The sequence below is a fragment of the Tasmannia lanceolata genome, unplaced genomic scaffold, assembly GCF_043159265.1.
Source record: "Tasmannia lanceolata isolate RefF3 unplaced genomic scaffold, GAP_Taslan_0.1 ptg000011l, whole genome shotgun sequence".
Taxonomy (NCBI): domain Eukaryota; kingdom Viridiplantae; phylum Streptophyta; class Magnoliopsida; order Canellales; family Winteraceae; genus Tasmannia; species Tasmannia lanceolata.
The window spans coordinates 16,468,362-16,482,812 of record NW_027518688.1 but is presented as its reverse complement, the minus strand read 5'-3'; the positions used below and the strand labels follow the sequence as shown (position 1 = coordinate 16,482,812).

General features: G+C 39.7%; 1 protein-coding gene across 1 annotated transcript in view; it reads right to left on the bottom strand.

Moving 5' to 3' along the window:
• Positions 1 to 14,451, bottom strand: part of HK1 (histidine kinase 1) — a 32,518-nt gene that overhangs the window by 8,715 nt on the left and 9,352 nt on the right. Inside the window, exons 5-11 of the mRNA XM_077390481.1 lie at positions 11,805 to 11,964; positions 6,931 to 7,057; positions 4,956 to 5,045; positions 3,506 to 3,697; positions 3,325 to 3,394; positions 3,063 to 3,105; positions 1,882 to 2,022 (exon numbers count right to left, since the gene is read on the bottom strand). Coding sequence (XP_077246596.1) covers positions 1,882 to 2,022; positions 3,063 to 3,105; positions 3,325 to 3,394; positions 3,506 to 3,697; positions 4,956 to 5,045; positions 6,931 to 7,057; positions 11,805 to 11,964 — 823 coding nt within the window. The remainder of the gene's footprint in view (positions 1 to 1,881; positions 2,023 to 3,062; positions 3,106 to 3,324; positions 3,395 to 3,505; positions 3,698 to 4,955; positions 5,046 to 6,930; positions 7,058 to 11,804; positions 11,965 to 14,451) is intronic.

Below are 14,451 nucleotides of genomic sequence, written 5' to 3'. Positions count from 1 at the left end.
TTGAGGTAGAGATTCTGAAAACATGAAACTTCATGCTTATTTCCAGGCGTAAAAGTGCATGACTACGTTTCTGGATTTTCTAGGAAAAGATTCTTCAACTTCCATACTTGGAAAATTATTGTAATGAATATGTTGAAGTATCCTGGTGTTACCTGACTCAGCTTTTAGTAAAGGTTAAATTTGCAAATTTAAAGTGATGTGCCAATTGTAAATCAAAGGAGCTATCATTGCCTGTCAAAGCTACTGTCTCTGAATAAAGATCTAGTGGATGAACTGATGACCACATGGAGGTGGTATGCACAGGAGAAATATAAGTCTTATTTAGTTGGGAAAGATGCCACAGATCAAATCTTAGGATCATGGTAAGAAAAAAGTAAATGGCTGATGTGGGGCATTTTGGATTTTGCTGTAGACAACACTGGTACTATTCTTCCATGGAGAGTTCAGTAAAATAGCTAAAAACATCAGCATTTTCAGGTGGATTAACAAAATATATTGCTTGTTTGGATTACAATGCATATTATAATGGGTTGGCTAATGGAGGAGTGGTAGAAGGGTAGACATGTGAGATAATCTCTGATGGATTTGTGTAATTTTGGTATGGCTGGTACAATCATATGGTAGAATTTTAGGAGGTTTGATATAAAAAGAAATTTTTCATTCAACAAAATGGCATATAATCTTAGTTTCCAACAGCTTATCTATACTTTATATAAAGAAAAGCCCTCCTCTTAGTTTTAAGGGCTTATTAAAAATTGATTTAACCAATTTTCTAACTAGGGAGCGGTCCAACTGCTCCATGCCCTAAAAAATGTGGCTAGCCTAATATAGTAATATTCCTCTCATTACCACAAGATTCTCTCTCATTTACTCCAAAATACACACTCTCTCTCTGTCTGTGTATATATACATCTATATATAGACACACACATCATCTACTTTCCAAAGAAATTCACCTGCAAACATAATGAACCCTCCATTCATAATGAACCCTCCATTCTCTCTCTTTCCCACTACCATAAAAGCTCCACCCATAATGAACCCTCCATTCATCTCACTCACTCTCTCCATGTTTTCCTTTTCCTTCCTCTGTTTATGTCAGCTGTCGGCCAAAGAAGTTTTCACAACAAAAATCTTCACAACCTGGTAAAGATCTGAAGCCTTGCAGGGGAACCTGGTACGTACTGTTGGTCCGTTGATCTTTTCTGCTCTCCACAATTGTCTGAGCAGGCACTTGAGCAATCTGCTGAACATCGTCACATTGGACAATACAAAGTGGATTTGTGTGGTTCAAACATAGTATTGAATGCAACAATCAAAATATAGGCAAAGAGGAAAAAAGTGCCTCTAAAATTAGAAGATTGCATATTTAAGAAAGGGAAGCTTAATCATCACTATTATAGCTTTCTATCTTTAATATAACTTTTAGGAGGTGCGAACTCCATAAATTAGACATTTTCTTCCTATTTTTTCTGTAAGTAATGGGTTCTTTCTCTCCTCCTCTCATGTGCTTTCATCCCCGAATGCCTCTTTACTAGTACATACGAATGGAAGGATGAAAATTTTCTGAATTTGAGAAATTTCCCAATTTCCACACAAAAAAGTGGAGGTGACCTTAGTATATGTTTTGCTTTCCTTCTGCTTCTCTCAAATTGTTTTTAGCCACTTACAGATATCAGGCAGAGATTTCAAGGAATTTCAGTATTTTGTATGAGGGAATTCCTTGTTGTTTGCCTATGATACAGATACTAGGGTAGCTATGCCCATACCACAGCCAAACATAAAAGCTTCACGTTTTCATTAATGGACATTGAAATAAAGAAAACACAATAACAGTGGAATATTATTGAGGATATTGATATGGTCCATATGGTTACTCACCAGTAAGCCATGTTCACCAAATTCTATTTGACAGTGCTGTCCAGTGCCATCCGCAGGTGAACTTAGTACCAAATATAGTTGCATCAATGTCCCAGGACCATCTTTCTTCACAACTTTGATTTCTCCACCCATCTTGTTAACCTAGTGATATTTATCATAACCCAATGTGAGCATACTGGAAAAAAGTGAAGAAGAGTATGCTATGATGAAAGGAACAGAAGTCAATTACGGGAGATAGTTTTCTAATTGGCCTAGTAGCAGTTCAGATCATGTGATGGAAGCAGAGACACAAAAAACCAGCGACCAATGCTCCTTGTGATGCATCTTAAAAAATGTATGTGGCACTACATTAGCAGCTTAGAGGATGGTACTTGTGTTCCAAATGGGAAAGAGTCAAGGATTTAAATTTCGGCTTCGGTGTAGGTTTCGGCCACCACCGAAATCGAAATATTTTGGTTTTGGTGAAAATTTCGACTGAAATAATGTAAAATTTGGTAAAATATTTCAGTGGAAATTTACAAAATTTCGGTGGAAATCTTGTAAATAACCCAGAAATTCTGTATAAAACCGATTCAATGTACTTTCGGTGTCGGTTTGGAACGAAACCGAAATATTCCAGCCGAAATTTTGATTTTCGGTCTAAATTTAAAACTATGGAAAGAGTACATTGTTTATTTATAAATTTCTTCACCCACTGAACTGATTCAGCTCTTGAGCATCAGAAAGGCCTGCTTCAAACTAGATCATTATCAAAATGTGGGTTTCTCTTTTGATCTTTTGTTTCTAATGAAACTGACTTGGGTTTCCTAGTTAGCATTCACTCTTATAGATATTTTACTGTTTGGTGATATGGGTAAGTGGGTAACTGTTTACGTAATATAGTTTTTTTAATTCCTGCCTGGATCCAGATGAAACATAATAATTACATGGTGTTTACACGATAAATCTGGAAAAGATACTATATTTTAGTTTGTGTAGTGTAAGTAGTGTAAGTGGTGTGAACTTCAAAGTATTGCTCCAATTTTACTCCAATATGGAATTTGACAACACTTTGAAATTTGAATATATGGTTTTCCAAGAGACTAAATCATTCTGGAATATTGAGTGGATCCTTGTTAAATATTTCATGTGCATAGGTTCCATAAAGATGACATAAAAATTATAAAAACATCTTAACTCACCAAGGTGCGCACAATGCATAGGCCAAGACCAGTTCCTCCATGCCTGAAAATAATGAAAAAAATCTGAATAAGCACATGAAATTTCCATATTCTATATATAAAGTATCTCTACTGACAGACTTCAAGTTGAACAAAAATGTGTGATACTATATCCTTTTAGAATTTTGTAATAAGCTTACGACTAGTGGAATAAATCCAATCAAATGGATAGATTGATTAATAAATTTTATGGACACATTGGAATTTATGGTAAAGCGCATACGTTCTGGTAGTTGATGGGTCAGCCTGCTCAAAGCTTTCAAATACAGATTCCCATTTGCTTGGATCAATTCCTATGAGATAATATGAATGGATTAATGCTGATATATCTAGAAAAAAATATAGAATGTGTTGGCAAAAAGGTTATAATAGCTTAGGATATGGGTAGAAGAAAAATAGCATACCACAGCCTGTGTCATCGACTTCAAACCAAAGAGTAATTCTGTTATCTTTCTTGGAGGTTCCTTGCACAAGTTTTCCATGTTGCTTTGACTTTGTCTTTAGTGCAGGCCTTGGTTTGTTTTGATCAAGATACAACTCTGTCTTATTAAAAGTATTGGAGCTTTCACACCATCCTCGCAAGGTAACGTGGCCCGCTGTTATCCATTCACAACTGAAACCCTTAATCATACTCCGAATTTATTCTAAAAAAGAACCAAAAGAACCACATGTGCACAAATACTATCTCCAGTTATTTCTTGGATCAAATTTTTATCTCTAAACTCTCATATAAATGATGGTGATTTTTGACCAAAATTACAAGAAACCAACGTTAATAATCTCTTGACATTCCTATGCTTAAACTACAGATAATTCTTCATGGTATGCCTAGTGAGAAAACTAATTAGAAGAATGAAGAGCTGTTCTAATAACATCAGTTTTTGTTAGAGTTCTTCATGTTAAGTGCTAATATCTATTTGGACTATTTTTGAATTTCTATATTTTGTTCCTATATTAGTGCTAAGGTGGTATTTATTCTTAGAGGACATTTCTTTTTTCTTTTTTCCTTTTCCTGCTTGAAATATCAAGTCCAGATGTCTATGCTCTGGGTTACACTAGAAGTTCTAGAAAGAGAAGCATCAAGCCAGCCACTAAAATTAGATAAGCTATTCTATGACTTGTAAAATAGCCTTATTTATGTCTTCCTAATCTTCAATAGGCACCTTTGGTGTTGCATGTCTGTAACATCACACTTACTTTCATCGTATGTATGTTCAACATTCGTCACTGTTTTTCTATGTTTTTGCTAAAACCCCTTCATTTGGAAGTGAACTTTGAGAATAATGGCATTGTCTACTATGATATTGTATATCCTCATATAGCATCTGCAAGTGTTTTGAACTGAAAAAAATGATTTTGATGAGAATCTTAGCAATAACATATTTACCATTTTATATTTCTACTCTTGAAGGCAATTTGGTTTAGTTTTGCTATCCTATTTATTTATTATCTTTAATATCATATCCTTAAAATGATGCCTAGGCATTCGTTTACATCCAACATAAGCTTCCATAGTTTTTCGTTTTTTTTTTAGTTTCTTTAGCAAATTTTTTTATAACCCTTGCAAGCTGTTCAGAAATTGTTTAGTCTTTTAAACACCCATAAAGTGATATGTCATGATTTCCTTTTTAACTAGAGGAAGTATACATCACAATCTAGTGGGCAGAGGCATTTCTATTTTTAGTCTATTAGAGAGCATATAAAAGAGTAGGCAGATGTATTCCTTTTATTAGTCGATTAGAGAGCATATAAAAGAAATTGCGAAAAGGGTTCCAAGGCACATGGATATAAAGTACTGATTTGTTAAGCATTGACTTGTAAAATTAAAGATATCAAGGATGAAGTGGCACTTACACGGTGTAAACTTGATAGAATTGCTTATGAGATTTGCAAATATTTGAACCACTCTAGCGGAGTCCCCACGAATCAGTTTTGGCATATCATCTACAACAATATAGCATAAAATTAGAAGCATATGATATTTTTTTGAATGGTAGAAGCATATGATTTTTAGCCATAACTAATATAAAAGTAAAAAAGGAAGCTTGGATGTGTTCTTGCACTACTTGAAGTTTAGACTTATATTCTTGTACTTTCAAACCAGGTAGTTGAGAAACTCTAGATTTGTTTTATTTCATTCTTGTTTAGTTATCCATATTGTTGTCCTTATTCATTTCCTTGCCTGATAGCAATCCTTCATCACAATCACGTTTTGGGGACTACAAAATAATATTTGTGAGAAATAGATTGTGAATTGTCATCTTCCCATAATGGTTTGAACTTTGAAAGTATGTGTGCCATGTGTTCAATGGATAGAGCTATTTCATCACTTGTTATTATCATACAACGGCATTTGAGATTACTATGATTACCTTGATTTACTTAACATTATTAGTGTCTCTAGTGTCAAACAAACCAATATGGATATGTTTAGAGTTTAAGAATGTCAAACAAACTCCAAAGTCGCCAAGGTATGGAGCATCCAGGCACCACCCAGCGTACAAGCTTTTGCATGGACGGCTATTTTGGAGAGAATCCAGATAGTGGATTTCCTTCGAAAGAGGAATATTATAATTGTTGATCATTGTGCTCCTGCATTGCAAGATAGCTAGAAAGGTGTGGAATAGATTGTTATCTAGATTTGGTGTCCCATGGATCTTCCCAGAAAAATTATCACAATTCTTTGAACATTGGGAGTGGTGTCCATGGAAAGGCAAGGGTAAAATTCTGTGGAGTATTTCCGTTCTAGCTATAATATGGGTGTTATGGAAGGAAAGAAATGCTAGGGTCTTCAAAGGTATCTCTAGGCGTCCCTCTTTCCTCTTCAACAAAGTTGTAGCACTTATCATTTCCTGGGTGAAACTCATACCCAGCTTTGCTTTTGTATCGGCCTTCGATTTGTGGCATGGTTGGCGGGTGATATGTAATGGAGTTAGGGAAAAACTGAGGGTGGATCAAGTATGGGAACCACCTTTACAAGGTTTCTTGAAATTTAACTTTGATGGATCTAGCATGGGGAATCCTGGTCCATCTGGTATTGGTGGGGTGTTAAGAGATGATCAAGGGAAGGTTAAATGGGCCTTCTTGGGTCCAATCGGGATTTCGGACGCGAACGAGGCAGAGGTTTGAGCCGCACATCATGGTATAAAGCTTCTTATCAATGTCTTAAATAGGGTGAAAATTGAAGGTGATTCAAAAAATGTCATAAGTTGGATGAGATTCAAGACATAATTGGAGTCTTTCATCTTCATGCATATCATGTGAAAAGATCGGCAAACGGGATTGCAGATAAATTAGCCAGAGAAGGAGTTTTCAGGGAGGGCTTGGAACAGTTTGACCATCTTCCTCCTTGACTTCCCGGTTTATTGATTACTGTACTCTTTCTGTTTTTGTTTTGTTTTATTTTATCTTGTACTTCCCTCGGGACTTCCTCGGTCACGTTTTTTAATATTATCTATTTGCCCTTTAAAAAAAAAAGAATGTTTTTTAGAGACTGAAAGTGCAATGAGTTGATAATTAGGTTTGAACTAGGGGCAGAACCCAAGAAGCTCATTGATTGATGTGGGGGCATTCCCTTTTCATCATGTGAATGTCTGAATTCGTAGAATTTGTACTCTTCCTAGTTGCAGACCAACATGCTATCAAAGGGAATTTGTTTGATGCTTTGTGCGGATGGCTAGATTCTTGAGGGATGCCCTAGCCAAGGTTCTAAATTATGGTTTCGGTTTTTCTGTCTACACAAAATATGGATTGCTAATTTCTTTACTCACTTTCTTTCCTATAGTGTTCAGACTAACGAGCCTTTCAAATGAAAAATTTGATAACATACCAGAGAGATCTAGAACAATCTCTACATTATGGTTAATGCATTGAACAGAGAACATATCCACTAGCCCTTCGAGTTCTCTCCCCAAGTCAAACTCAGCTTCTTCCATTACTAGTTTTCCAGATTCAACCTACAAAATTGTGTGAACATCAACCATAAGTTGATTCTATATGGTAGTTATTACATTCAAATGTATAAGTATGGTAAACTTATATGCTAGAAATGAATACTCCAGGAAAAATATTTGTTAATGAAGAAAAATATAGTTGGACTAGTTGCACCAAATAAAAATAAATAAATATATGATAAGGAAACCAGATGAATCACACCAGAGTGAAAATTAATAACAATTTTATGTGCATGAATATCGAATACTAATAATGATATAAAAATTGATCATAAGGAAAGAACTAGTAATTGAAATTACACTACTAGATTTGCAAGTTGTTGGGGGTAAAAAAGTTAAACTATGTTACGACGATGACACATAGCATCAGACTCGTCACGGCGAGGCCTCTCGGCCAGGATAGTAGGCGACCTTGGTGAGAGACATCTTGCCCTGGAGCACCTCCAGCTCCAAGTGACCTCCGCCCTGCCCCCCTCCCCGAGCGGATGCCTCCTGAATCACCTAGCGTCACCTCCAAGAAAAGCTCCCCGGTGTCTAATCACTACCACGCGCTGTCATCGCTAGTATCTGGGGCAAATCCTGCCTCTGCCATACAAGGCTTTGCATCAACCAGTCGCCAATCGTCACCATCAGAAGAACCAAATCTTTTGCTCCGTTGTATCACATCTTCCATGATCGTACACGCATGCCCTGCCACGCCGACATCTCCAATGATATATGCGGTCTAAGTCACCGCCACATCGCGCCTAGGAAACCGAAACTCCCGCCTATAAATGGGAACCTTCCACTCAAAGAGGAGGCAATCGATTCGCCTCACCCAAGAGAAGAGACCTTTGGCATCCTTACCAGAGTGATGCACATCGAGGCATCAAGCAATCAGTTGAGCCTAGTCCATCTCCTCCACCCTATGGTGATCATACTCTCTTGTGCGCGTTTCCGCCCCAATCCACAGTGATCTTCTCACATCTGCTCCGTTCAGCTCTCCTATCTCCTGGTGCCTCGATCTGACTTGAGTGTCAAAGGGTTCCCCCAGAGTTCTGACTCTGGGTTCCATGTACGCAGGTCACAGGTTGAGCCAACCCACGCTGCAGAGCCCAACAAGAGGCAATACCCCAACATCCGGACTGTTCACATCCAAGTACAGATTCAAGCAGCATCAGGTTAGTGCTTTCATTGAAAGCTGGCCCCGTTGGTAGGTACGGACCGCTTTCAGCTTCCCGTCTTCTCTTATGACGACGGAGATGGCTTATAATCATCGCTCTGATAATGACCTCCCCTTCATGGAGGAGATCATCCGCATTCTTGTCCCCTACAATTTGCAATGCTTCCCAGGTCAACACCTTCATCGGCTATGCAGAGAGCGCATCCGCGCCCGAAGCCCCAAAGGAGTTTGGCGAAATTCATCCCTCCATCAGCATGGAGGGCGTAGCACTGGTTCACTTGGAAGAGAGCAGAGTAGGCTGCCTCGTCAAGAAAGACCACCTGAACGAGCTAATAATCCGCCTTCGAGGCCTGGGGAGCATGCCTCGCTTAACACCTCCTTGAAGGTCATCCTTTCGTACATATCCCATGAGAGCGGAAGCCTTCTTTGGTGGCCTGCAAGACTATGCTCTGACGGTGCGAGAGTCGACAAAACTAAGTTCTGCTAATTCCACCGAGGATATGGACATGACAATGAAACCTCCCGCCTCTTGCAGAACCAGATTGAGGAGCTCATTTAGCAAGGCTTCCTCTGTGAGTTCATCCAGAAAGACCTGCCACTACGGTAGCTAGCAGCTCTCTCCTCGTGCGAGGATCCGCGCAGGTCTCTGCTACGACCATGATCGTCGGACCCTTCTCCCTGATACTGGTCCCCTCCTATGAAAAGAACATCATCCACGTCGAGGGGGGCTCAACACGCGCTCAACACATCGTCGCCTCGCTGGCTGAGTTGATTCCATTCTTCGGCAACATCCTCGCCGCATCAAGGGGGGCTCAACACGGGCTCAACGTGTCGCCACCTCGCCGACTGAGTCGATTCCATTCTTCGGCTACATCCTCGCCATGCCAAGGGGGGCTCAACAAGTGCTCAGCACATCGCCACCTCGCCGACTGAGTCGATTCCTTTCTTCGGCTACATCCTCGCCGCATCGAGGGGGCTCAACACACACTCAATGTGTCACCACCTTGCCGGTTAGTCGATTCCGTTCTTCGACTATATCTTCCCCACGTCGAGGGGGCTCAACCGCCCTCAACGCATCACCATCTCGCCGGCTAAGTCGAGCCCATTCTTCGGCTATATCCTCCCCACGTCGAGGGGGGCTCAACACGTTCTCAACACATTGCCACTTCGCCGGCCACATTAACCCCTCTCTTGGTCATGACTTTGCCAAGGCAGGCAAAACCTAGCATGCGCCCAGCCTTCTCAGCCCTGTCAATTCATCGGATTAGAGATTTCTCCGGCAAACAGCCTCGCAGTCTACTCGAGAGCATTTAGCCTCGTGGGCCCGCCGAGTGCGTCAGCTTCGCGGCCTAGATGACCGAAACATCTCGCGGGCTAGCTGAAAGCATCAAGGGTTTCTCCAGCGTCGCTGTCTAATCGAGAGCGTCTAGCCTCGCGGGCCCGCCGAGTGCTTCGGCTTCACGGCCTAGACGGGCGGAACATCACGCGGTCTAGTCGAAAGTGTCAAGTGTTTCTCCAGCATCGCAGCCTAGTCGAGAGCGTCTAGCCTCGCAGGCCCGTCGAGTGCTTCAGCTTCGAGGCCGAACATCCCCTGGGCTAGTCGAAAGCGTCACGTTTTCTCCAGCATCGCAGCCTAGTCGAGAGCGTATAGCCTCGCAGGACCGCCGAGTGCTTCAGCTTTGCGGCCTAGACGGGCAGAACATCTCACAATCTAGATGAAAGCGTCAAGGGTTTCTCCAGCATCGCGGTCTAGTCGAGAGCGTCTAGCCTCACAGGCCCGCCGAGTGCTTAAGCTTCGCAGCCTAGACGAGTGGAACATCTTGCGATCTATTCGAAAGTGTCAAGGGTTTCTCCAGCATCGCAGCCTAGTCGAGAGCGTCTAGCCTCGAGGGCCCGCAGAGTGCTTCATCTTTGCGGCCTAGACGAGCGGAACATCTCGCGGGCTAGTCGAAAGCGTCAAGGGTTTCTCTAGTATCGTAGTCAAGAGCGTCTAGCCTGTGAGCCAGCCGAGTGCTTCAGCTTCACGGCCTAGATGAGGGGAACATCTCGCAGGCTAGTCGAAAGCGTCAAGAGTTAGTTTCTCCAGCATCGCGGCCTAGTCGAGGGTGTCTAGCCTCGCGAGCCTGCCGAGTGCTTCAGCTTCGCGGCCTAGACGAGAACATCTCGCGGGCTAGTCGAAAGCGCCTTTGGTTTTTCCAGCATCGCGGCCTAGTCGAGAGCGTCTAGCCTCGTGAGCCTGCGGAGTGCTTCATCTTCGCGGCCTAGGCGAGAGGAACATCTCGCGGGCTAGTCGAAAGCGTCAAGAGTTTCTACAGCATCGCGGCCTAGTCGAGAGCGTCTGGCCTTGCGGACCTGCCGAGTGCCTTAGCTTCGCGGCCTAGACGAGCGAGACATCTTGTGGGCTAGTCAAAAGCACCTCTGTCTTCTCCAACCTTGTGGCCTAGACAAGAACATCTCACTAGCTGCTCGTATGCTTCGAGGGTTTTGCCAGCTCAATTTACCCCTCGCGAATAGCATGATGCAATATCTCCCTTCAACCCTTGGGTGAAATGTGGCAAAAGGAAGGAAAATCCATGGACTAACCAATATAATGTGGCAAAAGGAAGGAAAATCCATGGACTAACCGATATATATATATATATATATATATATGTGTGTGTGTGTGTGTGTGAGCGTCACTTTGTATCGTTGCCTCTCTCTCTCTCTCTCTCTCCACCACAACTGTATCTTTTATGAATCTAGTTTTATCTATCTATTTCCATATCCTACTTTGATGGATCCATTAGATTCTGTACCTACAGAATGTCTAGTACTGAGCAAGGTTTTAAATTTTGACCGAAATCCGAAATTTCGGTCAACAACGAAACCGAAACCGAAATTATCGAAACGTACCAAATTTCAATCGGTCGAAATTTGAATATAATATTAATATTTTATTTCTTTACGGAATTTCAGGCGAAATTACCGAAATTTCGGGAGAAAAATCAGCAGTTTCTACCCAATTTCGACCGAAATTTCGGGATTTCGGCTGAAATTTCAGTTTCGGTGAATCCCGAAATTATAGCCGAAACCGAAATTTAAAACCTTGGTACTGAGACACCATCCAAGGCATAGTGCAGAAGTTAGATCCATTGAACTCATCCAAGGCATAGTGCAGAAGTTAGATCCATTGAATGATATTGATGCTATATGAGAACAATAATTGGTAAAAATAGGCTGAAAAGTGAGTCCTGATATGACCCATTGTCTTCTGGAATTTTATTACATGGATGCTGTAAAAACTGAGCAGACATGGTTGACATAATGTAACCAAGCAAGTAACTAGCTTCCATATGATAGATCACATTTTTATGCATATCTTTGCCGCAGAGTTGTAATTATAACATATATTCCTTTTCCTGATAGAATTAGTGGTGAAGTATTGAATGTATATGATAATTTAAATCAAATTTCATCGAAGCTTCCTTGTTGACGACCTGAATTGCAAGTTGAGCTCCAGAATATGGCCATGCAATTTATTGACACATAATTCTAATTTAATTGTGCATGTCCTTATCAATCATAAATTAACTTATATTTCAATCTCACCTTACTAATGTCCAAGATGTTATTGAGAAGCCGGAGTAAAGCAGTTGAACATATACGAATCTGTGTAACCATGGCGAATTGCTCATTTGTAAGACAGTCATCACATAAAAGAATGTCCAACAATCCTATTACTGCAGCCATAGGTGTTCGCAACTCATGACTGTAATGTAACAAAAAAGAAAATATATTTTACCACATTATGGATTAAAAGATCAATATAAAATGCATCAGACCTTTGGTATCTACTTTCTAGAATGAAACGGTGCAACTAAGTGTTGCATTTTCTGCCAAATAAGGAGTCATTCAATCTCTGCAAAGTGTGTGATGCCATGGTATTAGGTAACTAAGTTCTCAAGACTGATAATGAAAATGCACTAGTAATGACCTAGGATTTAACTGGGAAACTCGTTAAAAATGTATTTTGGATTTAGTTTATGATGCGAATTGTAGGCCCAAATAAGAGGCATATTTTCCCATTAGGACTTTTAGGGATTTATTTCCATCGTATTTAGTTTCTAAGAATTTTATTTCTATGTTTTAGTTTTTAGGGCTTTTATTTTCCATGCTATTTCAATTACCTATATAAAGCCCTCATGTATTAGAGATTTTAGCTTTTGATGCAATTAAGGTTTTGAATTTCGGTTTCGGCTATAATTTTAGAATTCACCGAAACTGAAATTTCAGCTGAAATCCCGAAATTTTGATCGAAATTGGGTAAAGGTTATCGAAACGGCTGATTTTTCTCCCGAAATTTCGGTAATTTCACCTAAAATTCTGTAAAGAAATAAAATATTAATATTATATTCAAATTTAGACCGAAATTTCTGAAATTTTGGAAATTTCGATCGAAATTTGGTACGTTTCGATAATTTTGGTTTCGGAACGTTTCGGTTTCGTTGTTGACCGAAATCCAAAATTTCGGATTTCGGTCGAAATCCAAAATTTCGGATTTCGGTCGAAATTTAAAACCTTGGATGCAATAACATTGATTGAGATTCTCCCCTCTAATCTCCTCTCTTTTTCCCCTTTCCCTTTCTTCTTCTCTTTCTCTATTCTTTCTCCTCTTATTCTTCTATTTCTCTTCCGTGGCGTACATCAGTTTAGTTTCTCAAGCTGAGACTAGTAGTGATGCTTGATGGAATCAAGAGTGGCAGTGGAGAAACAAACAAAGAAGAAGAAGATAGGAAAGAGATGATAGAGAAGATAGAAATATTGTGATGAAAAGTGTAAGGAGAGAGTCCCCTTTCCCATATATCAACATCCAAGAGATATATTTTATTACAATGACTAAAGTACCCTTAATGAAGGGGAAACAATAAAAAGAATAACCTGCGCACATAATTCACACATAAAAATGTACCTATAACACAAGACAACACTCCTGAGGTGAGAGAAGGTCCTAAAGCCTTAGTAAAGTTATCACCCAATAGATATGATGAGGGAAAATAAGGACCCATCATAGATCTTCTCCCATCTGTGTTGCATGGATTCTTTGCCTGCGTATGTTGAATCCGTGTCGACACACGTTTCGTACATGGATTCACGTGGGACACACCGTAATCTTCTCGTAGCCGTGTCCCACACGAATCTTATTTTTTTGGGCAAATCCGACACATTGTTGTCTCTTTTAAAATTTGAATCCTGCATATTTTCCCTTTAAACATATTTTCTTCTTATTTTTTTTATTTTTATAAAAGCACAGCTTGTCCTCTCTTAATAAAATCCCTAATGCCTCCACCCTCCACCCTCAAATTATATATATATATATATATATATATATATATATATATATATATATATATATATATATATATATATATATATATATATATGAGGAAAGTGTTCCTAAGCTATAGCTTAGATAAGCATATCTAAGCTATAGCTCAAAAACACATGTGGCCCCACATTTTTTGGGGGATCCAAAGCATTCATTTGGAAGGCCCTTCCAATTTTAAGTTTTCTATTTTATTTAATAAAAATTACCAATCCCACGAGTCTTTTTGCGGTTTGCCTAATCTGACACCTCAAATTTGTGTCAAATCCCGACACGCAAATCAGAATCCATGCAACACAGCCTATCACCAAGTGGATCTGATCCTCAACAACCTTATTAGTTAAAGAATCGTGGATGTTTGAACTTTGCACCAATCCCTATACATTGAAATCCTGAGTTTCTGCTTTGATACCATGTTAGCTTTGATTAGGGAGCACAAACCCAACATAAGGGGTTAACCTAGCTGGGATTCTATGGTAAAAACAGACATTCAACATGGATAAAATTTCCAATAACAAATGTTCTCATGTACATGATAACCCTATAATTAAGGGGAGTATAATTAAGAGTACCCTAATCATTTATTATTGCGAAATCTGTTCTGGGCGCCACCTTTTTTCTCATTTGGCTTCGACTGAGTTTTGGAAAACTCTATACAATTTTTTTTTTTTTTTTTGGTATTTTGCTAAGCTACTTGGGCCCTCTTCTTTTCCAAAAACAAGACATATCTGAGTTAAATATCTCAGTTCTTTATGTAGCAACTTTCTTTTTCTTAAGAAAGCTATCTCACAACCTAATTCTCACCCTCAATTTGGTAATATGGCGTTGTAGGGATTCCCTTATTCAAGTAAGGTCAGTGCGAGAATCTCTATA